Genomic DNA, 23,485 nt, shown 5'->3' on the forward strand with positions numbered 1-23,485 from the left:
AAGTAGACTTAATAACAGAACAGTTGCATTGGATTGTATAATGTATATTATGTTATTGTTCACTCTTTTCACCTGCTGCTGTCGCTCCACAGGTAGACATATAGAGCTGTGCTTAAATGATTTAGTAGTATCACCAATGACTTTCTTTCATTTTATGTTCCAGCCAGATCACCAAGGTCCTCCACTGCTTTTCTTTTAAATGTTCCTCATGTGTCACATAAAAGTACCGGGGAAAGTGCATTCTGTTTTTACGCCCCTAACTGTGGAAATCACTGCCTTTTGGATATTAGAATGGCAAGCTTTCTCTGTATATTTAAAAGAAAACTAAAGCCTTATATTTTTAATCTGGCTTTTGATTTGAAGTCATGTTATTGCATGTGTTAATAATTGTTAATTAAATCATTTTTTTTTTTAACCCTGGTGTTCATTTTATTCTGCTGGTTTTAACATTGTATGTTCTTATTTTTGTAAGTTTTAGTCTTGTTGTCTGTGTTTTAATTTTGGGTATTTTGTGATTTTGTAATTTTGTTCTGTGAAACACTTTGGGATGCATGCTTGCATGAAAGGTGCTATATAAATAAATAAAAGTTAAAGTTAAGTATTGCATCCACAGCACAGCCTATACAACATATCAGTGTATGTCATATGTGTATAATGTGGGTGGTGTACGCGGTCCTTGTCTGTCCTACAGCACAGGGGGAGCCATTGGACAAGAATGCACTGGGACAACTGACACAGCTCCATCTCTCCACCTCATTAGAGTGCACTTACTGCTGGGTGAGCATCCCACAGTTTAATACGTTTTGTGGTTTTTTTAAGGTCCCATGACATGCTGCTTTTTGGATGCTTTTATATAGGCATTAGTGGTCCCCTAATACTGTATCTAAAGTCTCTTTTATATAGGCCTTAGTGGTCCCCTAATACTGTATCTGAAGTCTCTTTTATATAGACCTTAGTGGTCCCCTAATACTGTATCTGAAGTCTCTTTTATATAGGCCTTAGTGGTCCCCTAATACTGTATCTGAAGTCTCTTTTATATAGGCCTTAGTGGTCCCCTAATACTGTATCTGAAGTCTCTTTTATATAGGCCTTAGTGGTCCCCTAATACTGTATCTGAAGTCTCTTTCCCGAAAATCAGCCTTGGTGCAGAATTACAGCCACTAGAGCCAGTCCCACAATGAGCTTTCCTTAGGATGTGCCATTTCTGTGTCTGTAGCTTTAAATGCTATTGAGGAGGAGAGGGGGGGGGCAAGGTGGAGGGTGGGGGTGTGGCCTTGACCAACTGCCATGCTTCACTTGTTTTCAAGCCATGATGTCTCTCTCTTTCTCATGGGCGGGCCAAATTCTCTGGGTGGGCAAAGCAAAAGAAAGCGTCAGCTGCGTGGCGTGTTCGTTTTTATTTTGGCTCCCATGTTAACAGGTTAGAGCTTGCACACTGCCTGCGTGACACGCACGTCTCAGGCGCGACTCGAGCCATGCCGAAAACGCGTGCATGCTAGAAATAGAACCGACGCCTATTTTTCACACGACACAAGCGTGTTGGAAGCGTTTCCAGGCAAAATAGAATAGAAAAATATGTTTATATGTCATTTTGACACGGATACATATTAATAAATGACATTTTGATGTTTGAAAGTCTCTAGGTTTTGACATAAATGCAGATATAAATGTAATTTAAAAAAATAATAAATAATTATCGATTTTTCAAATGTCAATACAGAACAAAATATTCTGTAACCTATTTTGCCGTCAATACTGCCGACGTTGTCTTTGCTGTAATCAAAATATATTGACAAATTAAAGTTGAAGAACACGCTATTATTTCATTTTATCAATGGGAAACATACATGTGTACAGACAAGGCTAGCAGCAGCAGCAGCGCCGCGTCAGACACGTTTCTGGTGTACAAAGACATAGAAAACGCCACGCAGCCGCCACGCAACTGACACGCAACAGAAACACCACGCTCACGTCATGCAGCCAGTGTGCAGGAGGCCTAAGAAACATCAAAATCTTGTTGTGTTGATGTTGTGTTCTAATGTTTATTATATTTTACTATTTTGTCAGTTACTGTAAAGCATGAAAGGTGTTACTATGAATAAAATTGCCATTGCCATTGCCATTAAAATTGACACATTGACAGTTTTACTCATCAAGGCATGATTTGGACGGGAAAGATGGCTGTCAATAAAATGCACAACAAGATCCCTGTTGCTTTTCTCTTCCAGATCCCTTACTTTGAATTTGAGAAGCTGATAACTGAGGAGCAACAGGTCCAATATCTTCACAACAAGATCTTTCCCACCGTCTTCAAGTTCAATCACTGATCTTAGTCGCCCAACCAAATATTCTTCTGTGAGTTTTATTGGTTGATCCGGTTATGTTACTGTACAAATCAAGCAATAGTCCGACGAGCCGCATGGACATTCAGCTGAGTGATGCACACTATACACTATATGAAGAAGATACAAGGCGTGGCAGAAAATGTAAATACTTTTTGTCGGATATTCAGATTCAGCACATACACATCCTAATGGGAGGATACTTATGTCTGGAAATAAGGCAGAATAAAACCTTCAGCAGGCATATAAGTGCCAAGTAACATAGGCATAATTTACTGAAGTTACTGTAAAATAGTCTTTGTTTTTTCCCATGTTCCCTTTGTTTTTTTTTGTCATTTTATGAAACAACCTGCCTTGTTTTGAGCATGGAAGGTACAAAAAAGAGTAAATGGATAGTATTACAAGAAATCTTTTTAAAAAAAGTTGAAGAATGAAATCAAACTGGTTTGGAAATGCAGCTGCTAAAGATTGGCCGTCTTAGCAGCTGTCCCTAGTATGTCCCTGGCCATTTGTGTGACTGTGATATTTGCACCTTATGATGTTGTTACACTGACATTGCCACTGATTTACAGGGAGCAACATTTTTTAATACAGTAATAGCTACTGGCATACTGACTACATTTTTACATGATCGGGACTATTTATGTGATACATTTAAATAGAAAATATGTGTAAATATTAAGTGTAACAGTGTTGTTGCTTTGACCTTTGCCCTGTTGTGCCGTTGGTGCCGGATTTTCTTTGGGGAAGGGAATGTGACCTCATTTACTGGCCAATATGTTTGAGATGTTCGAAATGAAATATACATGAGATGTACAAATGTGTAACATTATGCTTTTATTTGATATACAATAAATTGCCTTTTATCCTTATTATCCTTTAGACTGGCGGTTGCTTCATCAAAACCATAAACGCTGAGAACACTTGATATGTCATGTACTGTATCCAAAAAATGCACTAATTAATTTCACAGTGTAAGATTTACATTTAACAGTCAATTCATGACTATTGAGCTATGAAGATATCCCTGTACTGTACAATTACCTTAACTGTTATTGACTGCTATTCATTTGATCAGACTGACAAACAGAAAAAGCAACACCGTGGAAAATTGAATCAAGGTCTAAGATTAAAAAAAAGAAACAGTACTAAACCTGATTTGCAAAAAGTAAAACCAAATGATCTGTAAATGTTGTGTGCAGTACAACTGGGGAATGAAGGCACAATATTTATATACTGTTGTCCCCTTGCATCCTCAAGCACATCCTCAAGCATACAAAATGATTGGACCTTGTCTCTCTGTACTTGTCAGTTTTACATGCATCTGAATGTCATTTAACAGTCTTTCAAAATGACACACATATGCAATACCAACAGCATCTTCATACAACTGAAATAACTAAATGTTCATGGAGGAGTCTGTGAGGAAGGAGGCTGTACAGACTAGGAAAGAGAGACACATGAAAAAAGCAGTTGGGGTGGAGAGAAAATGATGGATGGCACAGAGTGAGATAGAGGAAGCTACAGAGGTATCAGGGCAAAGTTAGTCTCGCTTTGCCAGACCCTCCTCCAAAGCGCGCTGGAGGAGGGGCTGGCTAGTCCACAAAGCATTCGGGGATGTGAGGAAAACGTGCTCTGGTTTATTGGCATTTCTTTAAACCTATCACAATTGTCTTGGGCAGTGCTAAGCACCGGAGAAAAGCCGGGGTGCCTCTGCAAAATAGGCTCGGAAGGAACTTGTTTTAGTCGTGCAACAGAAAACTCAGATTGGACAGATAGTCTAGCTAGCTGTCTGGATTTACCCTGCAGAGATCTGAGAAAAGGTTAACCATAGTCCTCATAAATCAACCGGAGTTTAGAATGCCAACACAAAGGAAGCCCAAGGCAACAGATATCCGGCCTAAATGAGTGAAATCCAGCGACAATGGAGCAATCCCGGAAGTGGAACGTCAAGGATATAGACTAGGGCAAAGTGAACATTGAAAAGAGGAATGGATGAACAAAAGTTGGATTTTAATGAAAACAGCAGAGGGAGCTGGACCTCTGGGACGATGGGTAGATGGAGAGACTTATGTCCCTGCTGATTCCTTTCTGTTTCTCAGATCTACTTTGTCCTCCTCGGCCATGGCTTTGGACGTCCTCCTGGATCTTATGGAACACACAATATGTTAGCCATTTGGTTATATCTGACATGTGTGACAAATAGAGGAGAGAGGTAACACTGCCAGAGCTAACGTAAGTGTGTGTGTCTGTCTATACCTGGTTGAAAAAGGTGGCAGGATAACAGTGCGGGGATGCGCCGTAAGGACAAGCTCCCCTCTGACAGCTTCTATCATCAGGTTCTGGAGCGTGTTGAGCAAAACATCTTCACTCATGTCAGCAGGCACATGCTCAGTGTGTGGTGTGTTTTGCGTCGGGCGGCTGTTTCTCCAACATCCCGCAGTCCCCTCACTGTCCACGGTGTTGTGCTGTTCTTTCTGTCCCACTGTCTCACTCAACAGAACCTGCTGTTGGTGTGTAGGGTGAGAAGGTATAGTAGGACAGGGAGGGGGAGGGAGGGAGGATGGAAGTGAGGAGGGACTAGTTTTCCGAAGCTGGTAGGTGATGGGCTTAGATGCCAAAGTAATCAGAGACTGGGTGAAGGCTGGATCATCTAGTATGCCACTGGAAAAGAAGAGAGGGAGAGGGCACACATGATCTCCATAAACGCGTATGCTAAAATTCCATCTAATATCAAACAATTTCTGGGTGTTTGTGTAGCTGTTACCTGAGCAGAGAGGTGAGTACATGCATGGTGATGTCTCTATCAGGGCCATGTGTCAGTGGAGGCAGCCCAGCAGGGAGGGATATGCTTGAAGAAGATGCTTCAGGTTGCTGGGGCTTGACTGACCTGGGGCATATTAGGAAGACAGCACAGATGCAAATGTTTCTGCTACTACATATAGAATGGAGATCAGGATTTTCTGGATGCTTCACAGGAGTCACAACGTATTTTCTAAATCTAAAATAAGTCGTAAATACGTTTTTGTACAAACATAAGTTTAAAGGACATTCTTACGTAAAAGGTGTGTATCAAAGTTCAGAGGTTGTAAATAGTATGACAATGCTTTACCTATAGTGCTCATTGGACTGGTTAGGGAAGTGTGGGGGGTATTCCAGAATGCAGTGGGAGTGTGCTGTAACCCACAGATGCAGCAGAGCAGGTTGGGGGGGTTCAGGGCACCTCCATGCTTTTGCTGTCTCTCGCTGCGCCCGCCGCTCAGCTCTTGTTAGCTTGGTACATATAGTGCCCACTGCTTCACAATTAGCACTGGCACAGATAGGAGGAAGAGTCTAGAGGGGAGAGAAAATGAGACATAAAGGGGCAGTCAAAATGAAGCCAGGCTTTAAAAATGTAATTGATGATGATAATATTTATTCGCAAGACAGGCAAACAAATGAGTACCACCTTGTATTTCCTGAGTGGTGGCCCTTTTCTTACTGGAGCTGCTACAGGTTCCTGTAACAAGACAAAGGGTGAAGTTGGTGAAGAAGACTGTTACATCACTGTCAAATATATGACTATCAATTTGAGGGAGGACCTTATCTATCAGAACTTCTTGACTTTGTGTAAGGTCTTTGTCTGTTATAGTGAATTCATCTTGCTGTCTCGCTTTCTCTTCCTCCCAACGCTGTAAAGCATCATGATAACGAGTCAGTGCTGCTTCCTGAATAACCTGGAGAGGAGAGGAGAGGAGAGGAGAGAGGAGAGGAGAGGAGAGGAAAGGAGAGAGGAGAGGAGAGGAGAGGAAAGAGGAGAGGAGAGGAAAGGAGAGAGGAGAGGACAGGAGAGAGGAGAGGAGAGGAGAGAAGAGGAGAGAGGAGAGGAGAGGAGAGGAAAGGAGAGGAGAGGAGAGGAGAGGAAAGGAGAGAGGAGAGAAGAGGAGAGAGAGGAGAGGAGAGGAGAGGAGAGGAGAGGAGAGGAGAGGAGAGGAGAGGAGAGGAGAGGAGAGGAGAGGAGAGGAAAGGAGAGGAGAGGAGAGGAAAGGAGAGATGAGGAGAGGAGAGGAGAGGAAAGGAGAGAGTCGAGGAGAGAAGAGGAGAGAGAGGAGAGGAGAGAGGAGAAAGGACCAATTCATTAAATGTTGGACTTAAATTCACTAGGCTCAAAAAAAGCAGAAACCTCATGGCAGCTAATGCAGCTCTAAATCTGCTGTGTTACCTGACAGATGATATCTAGCTGATAAGCAGTGGGGTAGTCAGTAGAGGTAAAGGTAAGGGCACAAAGGGCACTCTCCCCTGGACACAGACTACCTCGATCTGGATGGATCTGCACCACCTGACACAACACACAGACACACATGCAAACCTGGTCAGCAGTGATATTTTAACACTTTCGCCTCCAAACCTGGATTGAGATGTCATTGGGCACACAGATAACAGAGAACTGTGATGTCAGTCTTTCCAAAATAACTTGGGAAGAATCCCTGATATACAACCTACGAATAACTCTGCAGTCTATGATAGACAGTCCGGCACAAAAAGGGAGGATCTGCTTGTTTCTTCCTCAGAATGCGGATATTTACCCACATACATAAAATGTAATTTAAAGGCTAGGTGTAACCCTTCCTGTACCTGCTGATTGCTCTGCTGGTCCCATGTATAATGGACAGTGTCTGTGTGGGACACATTGGTCAAGAAGAGGATTCTTGAAGATCGTGAGCACACAGGGATGTCGCCAAGACAGACACTGTCCTCAGACAGAAATAGCACCTACACACACACACACACACACATTGAGATGAATACATAGAGCCTCAAATGGTCAAAGACACAAATACAAGAAAACGTATAAGGAATAGACTGTTGGTATTCAGCAAAATAAATTCAAGTTAAAAGAATAATTTGAAAAGACAAGAAGTGCTCTCACCTGTCCCGGGAAGGGCAGCCTCTGGACACAGGGTTCAGATGCCTTAGTATCACTGCAGCCAAATGGGGTTGTGGAGCCCAATGTAGGAGAATTTAACCCACATCCCTCAAATCTCACCAGCGTAGAGTCCCCATCCTGGATGTGGATAGGAATATCCATCTGGTGATACACAAAAACGGACTCAAAATCACAGCGATTGGACATGATGTGATACGGTAATGACACGGTAGGTGCCGTTCTAAATAATTTAATGAATAAAAAAATCATTAAATTGTTTATCTGTGTATCTAAGTAAACCGACTTCTGTGGCTGTTTCGTTACATTTCTGTTCCAGCTTGATTTTTAAATTGCTATGAACTTGATTATAATGCTATAGACAAAACATGTACAATAGAGAGAAACATGTTGCCTACAATAAAAGCTCCCCAAACCACTTGTATGAAAGGTTTGAGGGGACTGTGGTAAGAGGGCAGCAGAAGGTAGGCGGTGTATGGCTCCATCCTTACGTGGTACACTTTAGCCTCTAATGGAGAGAAGATCCATTCCAGTATGGCCGTCTTCCCAGGTAGGACCACTCCCTCTGGATTGAGGCAGCACAGCAATGGATGGTTAAAGTTGTCCACCTGCAGCTGTGACAACACAGCCATGTCCACCTCATAACGGACTGGCACTGCACCGCCATTGTTCAGTTCATACATCTGAAGGACAAATGCCAAGTCACCTGGGTTTTGTCTAGCCTTTGAGAGAAGCTCAGGTTGTAATGTTAACAGCATTAATACACATATTTTTAATAGAGAGGAACACATTCCGGTCAAACAATGGAAAATGATGGCTCTCCAAACACAGTTATTACGGATACTGTATTTATCACTTTATCTACAAAAAAAAGATGTTTGATTTCAGATTGTATTGGTCAGTTGCTGCTTAGTGGATCACATCTATGTTGAGGTTTCTGATGGAATCCAGTGCTGTAAGTTTAATAACAGGAGAAATCTGTGGAAGCTGTTTCAGTGAATATGACTTGAAATATTATGCTATCAACTAGATTGCGATACATATCAGCTCACTGTGAATAGGCCAATCCTAATAGGCTTTATGTTGGAGAATTTAAACACACACCTGCCTCGGAGGAGAACAGTTCCCAATAGTTACGGAAGTGAAGACGTGTCGCTTGGAGGCAAAGTGGAGATAGGGTCTGTTTCTCTCCACCGTCACCCCCTGAAAGTTCAGCTGCAAACAGAACCACAACACATACACATCAAGTTCAAATAAATGATCTAACAATTATAAAGAGTTCACCAAATTGAGTGATATATTAGATTACTGCATTTCTCAGGCCCTACAGAAAATAAAGGGGATAATACAGGAATAGCACTACTGAAGTGAAAGAACTGTGGAATTTGAAAATGTGATTTTACCAGTATAGAAAGCAAATTTTCTTTTTGTGTTAGACTTGAATAAATATGGGCTTTGTGTAAAGTGATATGCAGTTCTGCCTCACCAAGATCTCTCTGCCATAAGAAAGTTTAAACACAACAGGAAACCGATCTGTCCCAGCAAAGTCATGGCTGTGAAGGACAAAGTTGAGATTATTTTGGGAACATGTTATTTGTGTAAACTGATTTTTAGACAACTCTCATCCCTGCCATTATTATTAAATTGACTGATGTATCGTTCTGTGCTGTTAATCTCTAACCTGTAGGTGAAGTGTACTGCCCTCTGCTGGCCAGGGAGCAAGGTTCCAGAACGGGGAGAAATGCTGAACAGATGGTTGTCTTGAACCTGTCAACGAGATTAAGATATGTATGCTTTGTGCCTGTATCTATCCAAAAAAAAAGTTACATTTTGAAATGTGAGAATCTCAGAACATTTTAATCACATCATATCATCACGTCATATTTAAATGTATATAAAGAAAAGACAGGCCTGACCTTCATTCGGTGCAGTTCAGTGCTGCTAAACTCTCCCGTCTCGGCCCAGTACTCCAACTCTATCTGTTGGTCCTCTGGAAACAAGAATGCCCTAATATTGAAGAGAAGCCCAAAAATCAGTAAATCAAAGATTTAAAGATTAGAAGAAACACAAGTATATTCAAATTGTCCCTATCAAGCTTGATTTCTAAGAGTATAACCTGTATTTTCATTATTAGTAAAATGGAAAATGATTAGCTGTATACGACGTCTGGTCTGTTATTCGGCACTGTATACATACATTGAGCAATTTTTGACAAAATCTCTGCAGTCTGCTTTTTACTTACCAGTCTAAAGCGATGGAGCCAGGGTTGTGAAACATCAACACAAAAGTTGAGGGCTCTGAAGTCAGGGGAGCCGCACTGAAGTTAAAATCCAACAGGACTTTGGTGAAGATGGAAGGAGAACTGCTCAGACTAGAGGCAGGAAGAGCAAACATGGTCATGCACACATTACATCCTGACAATGTAAATACAGAATATCTATTGAAAAAAATATCATTTAAGTATTATTTCATTCTTTTTTTGTAATAAATAATCAAATTATGATAGTAAATATGGAATGAAACAAAATAATGATGACATTCAAAACATTTACAACTCCCAAACATGAATCTATTATAATAATATATTATGATTTTTTTAATACAATGTTTAATTGAGTACTCATATATTCTGCCCCTAACCTGTGCCTGGTAGGGGTTCTGTAAGTGAGTTCTGCAGGGGAGGGGTTGGACAGCATGTGCTCATTGAGGCTGTCCAGTGAGAAGAGTTTCCATAGATGCACCTTGCTGAGGCTGCCCACACTGCCACCACCCCACACATCAATCACCTGGAGGGTGGGAAACACACCCTTAGCTCGCACTTCACACACTGTTTGGGGAGGGGATGACACAAACCCTAGGGAGAGAGACAGATAGATATAGAAAGCGAGAGAGCAGTAAGTATCAAGTAATGGAAAACGAAAAGGCAGAATATATTCAGGTTTGTATTGTCTGAGTTTTCTATCTACCACTGGCATTCAGCATCTGGTAGCTGATGGTCCACAGGTACTGGGCTCGTCTGTGTGGCCAGACAGTGGATCGGAGCAGCATTGTGGCGTGTGAGGCAATGGTTCCCCTGTCACAGTCCAGCTGTAGGGCTAAATGGCCAGACAGGACACAGCTGATGTATAACACTGGTTTAACTATATCTGTATCACTTGTAGTCAGCAGTGATGACTTTTCATTTGCCTTACTGACAACTGCCCATGCTAAAGTCTACTCTGCTGAGAGCTGATCAATATCATGTAAATGCAGTACGCAAAGGACAGTAAGGACCTCACAAAAGAGAATACCATTTGGCTCACTCTCGGGGTCATAAGTCAGTTCCTCATCCAGAAGTATCTGCTGTACAGAGAGACAAAAGGAGACAGGACAGGGGCTGTTGTTCACCAGAGGAACCTGAATTGACCGATAGCTTCCAACCAGAGTTTCCCCAACATCCAGAACTGCTTTCTCTGCCTGGGGAGTAAAAAAACATGCACACGCTGCTTTGCTTGGTTCATTTCAAAAGTAATTCATGCTCCAAAAGATGAGTGTGACTCATTTGAAATTTTCTTGAAAATTGACATATAGTTCCAGTACATGCACACATGCATACACTCATGCACACACACATAAAATCATACAAGACAAAGACAGCCCCACCTCTATGGAGCCTTTCGCACCCATCCCCACCACATTAAGGGTAAGGTGTGACTTGTTACATCCAGGAGTTTGGATCGGCCGAAAGGTGAGAGTGGGTTTGAGTGTGTATGTTTTTTCTGCCAGTGGGCTGAAGGACCATATCTGAACCTGTAACATCAACCAGTCACAAACAAAAAGTTAAAAAAGGTAAATAAAGTTAGTTGCTAAGTTGAGTCAGGACCACTTTGTCAAAATAGATTCATTCATCTGCAATTTGTATTTGGCGGTATGGCTCTGTTCTGGGGCCTCCCCGCACTTCCACGTGCATACGTGGAAAGCATGAGGCAGGGAGAGCAGCAGTGCAGGATCCCCATATGGTACAGAACAGAGCAGCATCAATGACAGAGACATGACATTGATTAAGTCAGACAACATGAATTTAAAAGGAGGAGCTGGGGTGGAGGTGGGTTGCAAGCGCTAGCAGAGATGCAGCAAGGTAGGCTGGGAAAAGCAGTTTAAATAGAGCGCGCTATTTGGAAATCCAATCAAAAGAGGGAATCAGCTGAGCCATCAGCTGGTGTGCTGGCTTAGGAACTAATAGCCGAGCTTGACTCCGTGACCTGCCAGAACTTACACTATGCTTCATATTTGTTTTAAACCACTTGCACAATATCTGCTTGCATTAAATGTATTTATGATTCTTTCAGCCTCTCACCGAGCTCTCATTGGGATGCAGTTCACCAGCATCTGGTTCAACAGAGATAAGCTCCTGCTCTGACTCTGGAATGCTCCATTGGAATCTATCATAAAGGACAATCACAAAAAGCCAGCTGTAGACAAGATTAATGATGCTGGGAAAAATCCAGAATACAAACAATACATGGAAAAATGTCCCAAGTACAGCACTGGAATAACAACCATTATGGCAACCAACCGTAGAGGTAGGCGGCTGAGGTTTCTGATGTGGTGGGAACGCTGCGTCCGTGAGCCCACGGCTGTTGGCTGGAAATATAAGCTGTTGTCTCCTTCCAGAGACATACACATCTGTTCCACAGCACTGACAACGGTCAGTTCCTAAAGGACACAGAGACATTTGCACAGATAAAAAAAACCTGCAAGCACAGTGTGGGGAGTGCTAACGCTTTTGTCCTCCGTGTTCCTGTGTTGTGTATATAGTACCTTTGTGTGTTTAGCTGCATTGAGCCGAAGGTGTAAACTGAACCCCTGTTTAGGACTGTCTTCTGTGGGAGTTGTTCTGAGCATGAGGATTTGGTGACTCCCAGGCTGGATCAGACCACAGCTCGGCACAACAAACACGGATTCTGCCAAGGCAGGGTTTAAACTGTGGTCCAGACAGAAAGTGAGGGGCAGGCCTCCACAATTCTGGAGGAGCACTGTCTGATGGGAAAGAACACTAAGGGCTGGAAACACCTTGAGAGAACAGAATATTACAGTTACCAGAGAGTGACAAAACTATACATGAATGAGAGAAAGAGTAAGATATGCTGTAACATTTGTGTTCTTTCTCATGCTTGTGTCTCACCACTCGAGGGGGCTTCAGAGAGCAGCTTGGGATGAAATGCTCTTTGCCTGGCTGAAAGGAGTGGCCTATGACTCTGACAGTCACACACCAGGGTGGAAACAACACTCGCTCCTCTAGGTCTTGATTGTCCTGCAGCATCCAGAGAAGGAAGAGAACAGAGTAGACAGCACAATTCTTTTTCTTTTATTGTCAACAGAGATTGGAGACACATTTTGAATGGACATGATCTTTGAGACAAAAAGAAAAGCACAATCATTTGATGTGAAGGAATTCTTTACTGTAGATCATTATTACCTTATAGAATGCAAAGCATTCGAGTTGCGCTCCGTGCAAAGTATTGAGCTGCTTAGGGTCATAGGTCACCCTGAATGAGGTGGACTTCAGTGGAGCCAGCTCACATAATGGGGGAGAGACAGTGAACGGAGAGTCTTGGGCAGCAGTCCACACCAGGCTGGAGCAGAATCACATGCAATAGTAAAACCAGATTGAGCAAGAAAAACAGATATTCCAGTTTTATTTTAGAAAAATCAAACACATGTGCCATAGTGAGAAGTCACAATCCAGTGCAAGCACGGATACCTGAGTTTCTGCCTGGTGTGGTTGGTGATGGAGACAGGCTGAGAGGAAGTGGATGAAGTAGATAAAATGGAGGAAATTTTGTGATTAAACAGTAGCTCACTGGGCGTCACAGACACATGTAGAGACGATAAAGAAGCGCTGGAAGAGAGGGGATCCATGCACCCCAAGCATGATTGGTAATAATCCTCCATGGGATTTCTGCACACAACACCAGCACTGTCTGGTCTCTGGTGTGACTGTTAGAAAAGGACACAGAGAAAGAGTCAGAGACACAATACCAAAACCTATACTTATGCCTTTATCAAGTGTCCATGCGTGATTTAATTTTTCTGATAAGATATTTAAAATCTAGACAAATCTGCAATTTGCCTCCTCCACTGGGCAGAGCGCTCCCTGTTGGTCCAAGTGTACATTATGATCCTGCTGCATGTCACTGGGAGTGTCTGGCAGGTCCTGTCTGCGATACCAGTGGAGCTTGTAAAGAACCAAGTGCTCAGGTTTCAGTATGGCTGGTTGCTGGAGCTCTGAGTGACAGGTACCAATCAGGTCAAGGAACATGGGGTCCTACAGGGGAGATAAGACATATCTAGGTAAGTAGAATAAATAGTCTTGATGGTGTGTGTGTGTGTGTGTGTGTGTGTGTGTGTGTGTGTGCGTGCGTGCGTGCGTGCGTGCGTGGTGTGTATACTGCATATTGACTCCTACCCTGTGCAGTATGAGACATGCCACTCTCCTGTGATGTGCAATAGGCTGTGTGGGCCTATAGACTGCCTTCAGTGTGGTATGGCTATGTGGGCATACAGTGCCACTTGCTGGCTGGATGCTGAACACACTGTTCCCACTACAATCAAGGACCCATTGGTAGAGAGCCTCAACAGGCGAAGAATTAACCAGCTCCACTGTCTGTACGACTGCTCTTCCTTCCTCAACACAGCCAAAGTCCACCACAGAGGAGGACAAAGAAACGTTGGGACCTAGTTACAAAAAAACATCATTTTTGTATCCAATTGTAGATTCCCTTCCTTTTTCATTTAAAAAAAGTTGGAGAATAATGCTAGTGGGGTACGTATTTATCTGCCCTTCTAAGATTGCAAAACCTTTTTTTTTAATATATATATATAGATTGTGTATGTGTGTGCCTTTCCGTGTGCCCCTACCTACACAGTTTCCTGTGAGTTTGATCAGAGTTTCATTGAGCGCTCCTCTACATTTTAGAGATAAGTACTCAACAGAGACACTATCCACCACAGCAGGAGTATAGGTGACTGTAGCCCGTAGTGATCCTCCAGACGCCACCTTACCCCTGGGCACATCACAGCTGAACTCTGACCCCAACAAAGGCGTCCCACTGGACAGTTGTGAAAGAGAGAAAGACGCAGTTACCTAGAGGAGAGAGGTGACAAGAGAGATCAGAGGGAAGGTAATTGAGAGTGTACATTTGTGTATCTTTGTGTACTACTCACAGGGGAGGGGTTAAAGATGTAAAAGTGTTTCTGCAAACTTTGCCCGACTGCCACAGAGCCAAAGTGCAGCTCTTTACCACACTGTTCTTTTTCATCATTGGTACCTGAATTTCTCAGCTGAAGACATGGGTATTTAGCTGAAAAGAAAAGCAGAGGCAAGAAAAGAGGAGAGTGAGAGTATTGGTTCCTCACCTCCTTTTAAACAGTATTCTGAGGAGAACTATATACCCCCTTGCTACATGGTTCAATCAATAATACAGATGCATATCAGTATAGTTGCAAATAAAGCAAATATGGAGCATGTGTCTTTGCTCAAATTTGCATAGTTATACAGTCAGACTGGAGAACAGCTGGGTAAAATCAGTGGCTTAAATATTTTTGCTTTACTGTGAGATCAGTCTTTTTTTTTAATCATATATTGTTCACAAACATAAATAAGGAGCTGAGTTCTACATTAAGAATTAGCATTTTGTGTTTTTCTGGTGTACTTTTTTCAATTTTACTAATATTACTGATGTAACAAAACCAGCAATCAAGCTGAGAGAAAGTTTTATAATTTGATTCTGGTAGTAGACCAACACCAGCTGTTTACATTTGGATCACAAATTGTGCCCCAAACTGTATTTCTAGGTACTGATCACAGTCTATGATACTGATTTATGAGTCAGTCTATGTTGTCAAAGCTGGTAAGTTTAATTGGTAACCTTTCAAATCTATTTAACTACTGTATCCAAAATCTGTCTGTATCCAAAATCTGTCTGGATCTGTTAACCTCATCTTGTCCTGTCTCAGTTTATAGTTAAAGTACCTAGTCCCTGCAGCAGCACAGTGCAGCAGCTCTCTGCCTTGTCCCCTTCTTCTCCAAACTTGCAGTTGGCCTGTTGCTGGTACACCAGCGCCTCTTGCGGTTGGAAGAGCACAGTGATGTGACACTCCTGGCCAGGCTTCAACAGGCCTTGCTCAGGGCTTAGTTGGAATGGTGCTGCGCACTCCCACTGGAAGCATGTCTGAAGCTTACTGTGGGAAGAAGAAAAGCACAAACACAAACGTAAGAACATGAACACACAAACACACTTTAAATATATTCATACAAAGCATTCTGCTTTCTTTCTTCCCAAGTTATTTATCCCGCCCACTTTTCTGCATTAGTCTAAACACACACTCCTATGTACCTGACATTTTTCAGCAGGAAAGTAGAATGTGAGGAGTTTTGAACAGCACAAAGTGGCAGCAGCACAGAGTCAGGCACCTCCAGGGCATGACAGGGAATGGTGGCACGGAGGCATACTTGGAAGCTGCCATCTTTACCTTGAAACTCAATGCTGTCTTCATACTCACACTGTCCCGACAGACAAACAGACACACCAACACAGATAGAAGACATGAAACACGAGGAGTAGGTCATGTTACATCTCTATTATATGAATAATAATCTTTAATCTTTTTAATGCCATATATGCTTTTTCTGCTCAACAAAGAGTACAGAATCCTAAAAAATAATAATGGTCTAGAATGATCTCAGTTCCTTTTGTTGTAATGGTCTCATCTCCCTCACACTAATTATATTTTTTGACTTACAGTATTTGACAAACGTATTTGTCTAGAAGTTTGAATTCAGCCCACATTAAAAAGCCCTGGAACACAATACTTTCCAAAATACTGATAAGATATAATATATGAAATATGTATAAGTTTGTAATGTGTTACCCTCTGTAGTGGTCTAAAGCTGATTGGCATGGAGAACGAAGTCCCCGGGCTAAGAACAATTATCTGGGGAATCAAGGTGAAAAACTTGGACAGTGGAGGCCTGTGAGAGGACAAAGATAGGATAGTATAACCTGTGGATACTCAGCAAATTTGAGTGTGTGTGTGTGTGTGTGTGTGTGTGTGTGTGTGTGTGTGTGTGTGTGTGTGTGTGTTTTTATGAATATTTGAGCTTATGTTTGTATGCATATGTGTGTGTCCATGTGTATTTGTAAGACCTGATGTGCAGCTTCTGCAGCTTGCTATGGATATTCTTTAACACTAATGTCTCAGTGAACTCTCCTCCCAGGTCCCAGTCCTCCCAGACCAGCTCTGGCTTCAATTCCAACCCCAAGAGGCAGCTTCTTTGGCTGGAAGCTTGTCCCCGGTACTTTCCACCCCGTTGCCTCTGGTGAATCCCTGGATCCTGCCGGGTGGGGCATTGGAGGAGAACATTTAGTGTGTGATTTTTTTTCAGAGTTTTAATAGCTATACTGATAGCTATATCAGAAAAGCCCACAATATCTATAAGCAGTGAGTTGTGTAATTCAGACTTAAAAATGTTGCGCTAAAATTATATTGTGGGAAAGACCAGTAAAAAAGGATGGAATCATTCATAATCAAAATGTTTTTTGCACGTTTCATTATGTCAGAACAACTTTTTGTTTTTAATAAAATGAGGTCAGAAACCAGATTATGTGTAACTGCTGTAACTGTTTTAGGTTTTTTTTACAGTCAATGTTTAGGACACACAATGTAGACTTATGTTAACTGTGATACATTTAATTAAGGACTTCCTGGTTGTTTTTCTTGTAGGGATATATACATAGGCAGAGAAGAAAGTCAATATAATAATACATACTATAATACATTAGGCATTGACTGCTGTGGATCATGGGCCATTTTGCTTATTCTGGGACAGGGAGGAATATAGTAACTGATCAAATTGAACACACTGGTTCAATGAGACCAAATGCAGCTATGTTACAAAGGAACAGTTGACCACAAGTTGTGCAACTTTAGTTACTTTGATATTCTTCCCAGAGGGCTTCCATTTTGCTCCTGAGGCCAAGGGGCCAGGACCCAGAGACTCAGCTAACATGCCTGGAAAATGACAGAAGACATTTAGCTAGCTAGCTAGCTAGACATTTACAAAGTATTAAATAACGTTACAGGAAAGTTACCATGATTTCTAGGATTTGTTATTTCGCACAGTTTCCCAAAGAAGTATCTAGCTAAACCATAGCTAAATAAAACCACGTTGAGAGAGCGTTTTGGAATAAACGTAAATAAAGACCATAACGTTAGCTATTAACGTTAGCTAACACAGGGAGCAACGTTAGAAAGCTGACAGCTTAAACAGATTAAAAATTCAACAGAAACTAAACATTCCTGGTCTAACAAACGTGTACTTACCTTATAAAGGTTATTAAATGCCAAACAATAAAGCTCACAACTCTATATTCTTTCCATTTTAGTTTAGTTCCAACAGTCAGCGGAATGGGTGTCAAAGGTTTGTCGACCACGGCGTTACCAAGGCAACAAGCAATTGTTTGAAATCACCATAGTAATTACGGCAGCTGAGGATGGACAAATGCAATTCGCAAACTGGTTGTATGGATTTATAAAACCTGGGGAGTGTTTACATTTACAGGGCTCTCAAGTTTTGAAGACAGGCAAGAGTGACATTCTATCCGCATGGTGACTAATGATGTCTGGGGGTCCTCCCCCATAAAAGTTTGAGCATTAAACACTTCATTTCCTACATTCTGGTGAATTTGTATGCACTTATTTATACCTTTTTCTGAATCAATTTATGGTGGAAATATCTTTATGTAAAGGGAAACAGATTACAATCCAAATATAAAAACATAATGGAATATATTGCAATAAGGCTCAGACTTTCTAATTATATATGAGTCACCACACACGTCGCCTAGGCATCATTTAGTACTCTTCCCTTCTCTTTTGCATCTTTTGTTGAGGAAGTAACCTCCCTAAATGTGCATATGACAATTATTCACCTCAATGATACATTCATTCATTTTAATTTATTAAAAAAAAAACCTGGACTGTAATATTGTTAAGTTTGAGCAAGATTTCTGCTCATGTTCAAAACTTTGTGCACATTCAAAATATATCTGTGTTCTCTGAGATTTGGAGGAGTCGTGATATTTTGAGAAAAATGAAGTTATAATAGTCACTATATTTCAGAAAATAATCTACTGCACCATAGTCTGCTCTGCATTACGTGATTGCTCTGCTGATACGGTAGATCTCAGACCTTCTGACAGACACAGAGCCCCGTTTGAGACTCTGGTCTCTGAATGAGACAAAGTGTCTGTACGCTGCTCTATGCTTTTTATTTTCATTGGTTGTTGCGTTAAATCTTACCCAGATACAATAGTGCTATTTTCTGATTGGCTATTGTGTAGCCCCTTTCTATTTTTTGATTGGTTGATTAGTGGCAGGCTCAACTAAGAACTCCAGGGGAGACGCGCTTGATTACTGCCAGTTCCATAGTGAGAGCGGCGCGCCAGAGAAATTATGGGCTCTGCGGCATATTAAATATATATCATAAATAGTTTTTCCGCGTGAGAAATACAATGTGTGGCGGGAGTGCGTGACAAAAGACCGAAATGAGTGACTGTCACGTTCAATGCGTGACACTTGAGAGCCCTGTCATTTATGACATGTAATACCTAACATCGTATTACATATCACTAATGCTTTAGAGTTATTAAGAAGTTATGATAGGCTCTACAAGTAGCCACAAGTCCATGAATAAACGACACTACCAAATAATTCACCCTCCAACCAGAAAGTCACACACGTTACTTCCTCGTTACAAATATGAATATCCCTTTATAGACTGAACTTATTGGACTCCACACACATTAATTCAATTTTATTTTTCAAATTATTCCTCTCGACAAAAAACACTATTATTGCTTTAAAAGTAAAATATATTAAATTCTATAATGTTAAATTACTGTATATTGACAATGACAACATAACACACTTAATATGAGAATAGTTTACAAAATACAGGGAAAATGCCATATCAACAGTAAATTTCAAATACCATACAGTACATGCAGCCATGTCTTTGTGGATGTGTGGTTTGAACTAAATATAACATGCAGTTTCAACAAGATAATACAAAACAAAGAGTTAAATATTGTACAACAAAGATCCATGACCACACAGTAAAAAAGTAGCCTACAATTATATAGCTTTTTTTTTTCTTTGCCACCCCTAATGCCCTAAATCTTTAACTGGGTGAAAATAAATCCATTATTTGTTACGTCTTGTCTCATTAACAATTTAAAATATGAAAAGTTACAAATATTGGTGGAATATTTGTCCAGCATTTGTAACAGACCAGGATGCTGATAACAATGTAACACTGACACTCTTTACAACACGGGTCTCCAAGTTAATGTTTCTTTCTCTGCATCCACTACCTTCCATGAAAGTGCTGTCCCACCCTACCCATGCATACATGCATACAGTTTTATATTTATAGATAAATCAGTTTATTGCAGATGAGAGGACAGGAACATGCTTTCTGTGTATTTGCACTGTTTAAATCACAAGTAAATCATGCACAAAAATGCCCCTTATACGTCAGAATTATTTGTTGAATCTGACTTGATTCTCTGATAACTCAGATGGACTACTGACCATTAAACCATTACATGTCCAGGTAAAGGTGGCATTATTATGGTTGGATGTGATCAGTTTTCATACCTAGCCCAATGTGCAGATGTCAACTTACCCTTTTGGTAATTTTGGAGCTCAGGTACAGACACGGCACTATGGGTTGGGGTGTGAAAATTTAGTTCTCCACTTCATTCCACCATGTTTGTGCACCTGATTGCATTGTGTATTGTCTGCTCAAGGGTAATAAATATAAAAAGACACACAATTAAGGCATGCTGAACTTTAGAACTATGGGAAAACCCCACTTCTTGTTCTGGGGCCTCCCTCTTCCTGCTCCTCCTCTTCTAAGTAAGAGCTGTAGTTTCCTGTTCCTTCTCCAGCATGACTCATGAAGCCTACAGAGCCTAAAGAACCCGCCCTCAGCACTTCTCTTTCCTCTTTTTCATCCTCATCATCCCTTTCTATCTCCTCTTCATCCTCCAGGCTCGAGCTGTTTGAATCACTCTGAGGCTTGGCAGTGTCTAAATCCATTCCAGCTCTTTCTGTGTGTGTCAGTGGCGCTGCTTGTTCCTTGGCTTTGCGACTTCTCTTCCACTTCATACGTCTGTTCTGGAACCAGATCTTGACCTATAGTGAAAAATAACAGGAATGATGTTACACAGTGTAAACATATTTAGTTGTGTGATCAGGGTGCAAAACATGTGTCATTCTTCTCTTAAAGTATTCGTTTCTGGGGAGGAGAATAATGTAAAAAAAAATGAAGCAGGACACCATTACCCTGTCTTATATAAGGATGGTGGTATAAGCTTAATAACTTGACAGAGACTATGAATGATGGGGATAGAGGGACACTCACACACTAAAATAATGTTCCAATAATTCAATACATTACATCCTTCAGACTCTGACTCTCTCACCTGAGTCTCAGTCAGCATGAGGGAAGTGGACACCTCAAAGCGTTTAGGCCTGGACAGGTACTTGTTGAGCTTGAACTGGTTTTCTAATTCCAGCAGCTGTTGGCTGGTGAAAGCTGTCCTGGGCCTCCGACACTTCCCAAACAAACCTACCTGGGACGGGGCTGAGAGGGGCAAACAGAGAGAGGCACACAGGGGTTATTCTGTGCATTTGTCATTATTTACATTTTCATCTTTTTCTGTAAGAGCACAATACCTCTAATACTATTATTATGGCTATTGGGTTATAATCAACGTAGGCAAACAGTAGCCTACAAGTGATAGAAAGACAAAAAGAAAGAAAATATTAATTTGACAAAAATGTTTCTATTAAATCTTCAAGCAAATCCTCAAAAAATCTTCTAGTTTGGTTTCCCTAATTCACTGGTTGGATCCTAGGCCTGTCTGTCTTCCTGCCTGTAGGCCTAATATCTTGTTTTCTCTCTGCCTGTTAACATTTATTGCCATGATGTGAGGCCGTGGTGAGAGGATATTGCTATGGAGGGGTAATAAACCATCAAGGGGGACCATTTCCTTAATGAAAATACTATAAATGTTATCAATTGATTAAGTAGGTCTATTTCAGGTGTTACCTTTACCGTAAATGCTGTGCGTTATTGTTTATGAGATATTGTCCTTAAGAGACAGCATATCAATGGCACGGTCCTTTCAAACCTAATACCAACACACAGGTGTTAGGAGGCTACATTATTAAACTGGCTGTTGAGAGTGAACAACAACAAAAACATACAGGATTGGCATACATTTAATAACATTTTTAATTAAAGGGAAACAAAGGTATGGTCCATTTGATTTTAATTAGGTCTAAGCTGTAGTAGGCCTATACCTATATACCATTTAGAATAAAAAAAACAGATTTGTAAGTAAATTAACCTATAGCCTAAATGTATTTTTTTTTAAATATGCATTTGATGAAATAATAACAACAAACAAAAGATGCATGCACGTCTTCAAAACAAATCTAAATAAATGTTGTGAAGAGAAATATTTAATAGGCTATTTACAATTATATAAATATAGTACTCTTTAATATAGTATTAGCCTTAGTATTATTACTATTAGACAAATATTATTATTATCAATATTATCACTATTCTTTTAAAGCTTAGCCAACTATGACCTTTGGATCATCCATGTCATTTTTGTCACAAATTCAGAGGTGGTTAATGATGCATTTTGGTTCTCTTACCATCTTAAGTTATAGGAAGTAAGAATGATAGAGTTCATAACTGCAGGAGACAGGGAGATCCGCTTACCTCCATATTCTCCGAGTCTGGGTATCATCATCCCGGCTCTGATCCACGGCTCCAGAGTCAGCGTCGCGGCCATGGTGGCGCCCTTCAGCTGCTCAGGGTAAGGTTGGACCAGCTGTGTGAAACCGGGGTACACGAAGGCGGGGTGCTGGCCTCCGAGGGCCGCTAGAGGATACATGGAGCTCGGGTGCATTCCGAGGAGACCCCCTTGGTGCAGAGCAGTGAAACCTGACTGGGACAAGCTGAAGAGCTGGGCTTTGGATAGGACTCCTGGCGGGGCAGGAGAGCAGTCTGTTGGGTTTGGATGCGGGGAGGGCGTCTCTGAGCCGCGGTTTGAAACCGGACTGCCGCCGGGGCTTCTGCTGTAATACAACCCCGGGGACGCACCATCACTCTCCCTCCTCTGTTCCACGTCGTGCGCCAGTAGCGCATCAATCCGAAAGTTTTTAGATTTCTCCATGGTGGTAATCATTCTGTCCCACGATGAACTTTGAAGTGAAGTGTCTCTAATATCTGAACACACTATAATATCTAAAAGTTAAGAGAAACTTCTAAAGAAACTGCTGAAGAAATGTCTTCTTTCTGACCCACTCCACTTAAGCCCTGTGCGTTAAACCCACTTCACTCACTCCAAGGAGAAATTACTATAGCGCTATAAAGTCTGCTCTGCTGTGATTGGCCAGAGCCATGTGGCAGGGGCAGGGTTAACTCTTTCTTCTGAAGGGTTAATCGCCATTTGTGTACTCATGCATCTGCAGTATATGTTGAATTCTAAACTAGTCAATAAAGCAAAGTTAACACACTGTCTCACACACACAAACACACACACAAACACACACACACACACACACACACACACACACACACAAACACACACACATTGTATTCAAATGTGAGACACAATTGAAAACTGTATTGCGTTAATTACTTGAATCTCACTTTAGAGGGATGACAAAATTCATCATTTTACAACTAGTCTTCATTAAATTTTATTGCCTGCTAACGTTGACAGAAATCCAACAGCTCTTATCGGTGGTTGCTGCTATGATTATCGGTCATCACCACACCATGGAGCAGATAAAGGGGCAGTAAACTGACAGAGAGCAAACTCATTTTCTCTCCCTGCCGACTACAGCCACACACAAAGTATACACAGGTGAGACAAAATCCTGTAGCAGTTGTCTGGCGTTTAGTTAATCAAGACGTACCTCATAATATGCAAGGATTCTTACAAAAAGGTAGTGAGATATACGTGTGCACATATTAGCCCGTAATTTGATGAAACTCTTTTTTCATATGTTGGTTGCAACAGTGCATCACAACATTTCACACATTACTGTCCTCCTGTCAACCTAAGATGATTCCTTACTGATCTGG

At 41.3% G+C, this 23,485-nt stretch overlaps 2 protein-coding genes across 2 annotated transcripts; both read right to left on the reverse strand.

Annotated features, from left to right (window-relative positions):
- Nucleotides 1–4,371: 4,371 nt before the first annotated feature.
- Nucleotides 4,372–17,317, reverse strand: cfap65 (cilia and flagella associated protein 65). Its single transcript, XM_078262832.1, has 34 exons — nt 17,243–17,317; nt 16,455–16,642; nt 16,180–16,279; nt 15,645–15,811; nt 15,281–15,489; nt 14,473–14,609; nt 14,167–14,392; nt 13,715–13,983; nt 13,381–13,573; nt 13,010–13,250; nt 12,725–12,881; nt 12,431–12,559; nt 12,067–12,318; nt 11,822–11,961; nt 11,603–11,687; nt 10,909–11,055; nt 10,557–10,722; nt 10,233–10,361; nt 9,907–10,120; nt 9,509–9,637; nt 9,183–9,273; nt 8,948–9,033; nt 8,753–8,819; nt 8,371–8,481; nt 7,758–7,949; nt 7,252–7,410; nt 6,957–7,094; nt 6,544–6,660; nt 5,924–6,058; nt 5,791–5,841; nt 5,455–5,675; nt 5,110–5,241; nt 4,602–5,006; nt 4,372–4,490 (listed from the first exon to the last, which is right to left on the reverse strand). Exons 1-34 carry the CDS (start codon nt 17,315–17,317, stop codon nt 4,412–4,414), a joined length of 5,337 nt encoding a protein of 1,778 aa, XP_078118958.1. The 3' UTR covers nt 4,372–4,411.
- Nucleotides 17,318–19,168: 1,851 nt separating this feature from the next.
- mnx2a (motor neuron and pancreas homeobox 2a) lies at nt 19,169–22,707 on the reverse strand. Its single transcript, XM_078262776.1, has 3 exons — nt 22,112–22,707; nt 20,799–20,959; nt 19,169–20,508 (listed from the first exon to the last, which is right to left on the reverse strand). The coding sequence occupies exons 1-3, from the start codon at nt 22,578–22,580 to the stop codon at nt 20,170–20,172; spliced, it is 969 nt and encodes a 322-aa protein (XP_078118902.1). The 5' UTR covers nt 22,581–22,707; the 3' UTR covers nt 19,169–20,169.
- Nucleotides 22,708–23,485: the final 778 nt, after the last annotated feature.

Source organism: Sander vitreus, chromosome 11, assembly GCF_031162955.1.
Source record: "Sander vitreus isolate 19-12246 chromosome 11, sanVit1, whole genome shotgun sequence".
Lineage (NCBI taxonomy): Eukaryota > Metazoa > Chordata > Actinopteri > Perciformes > Percidae > Sander > Sander vitreus.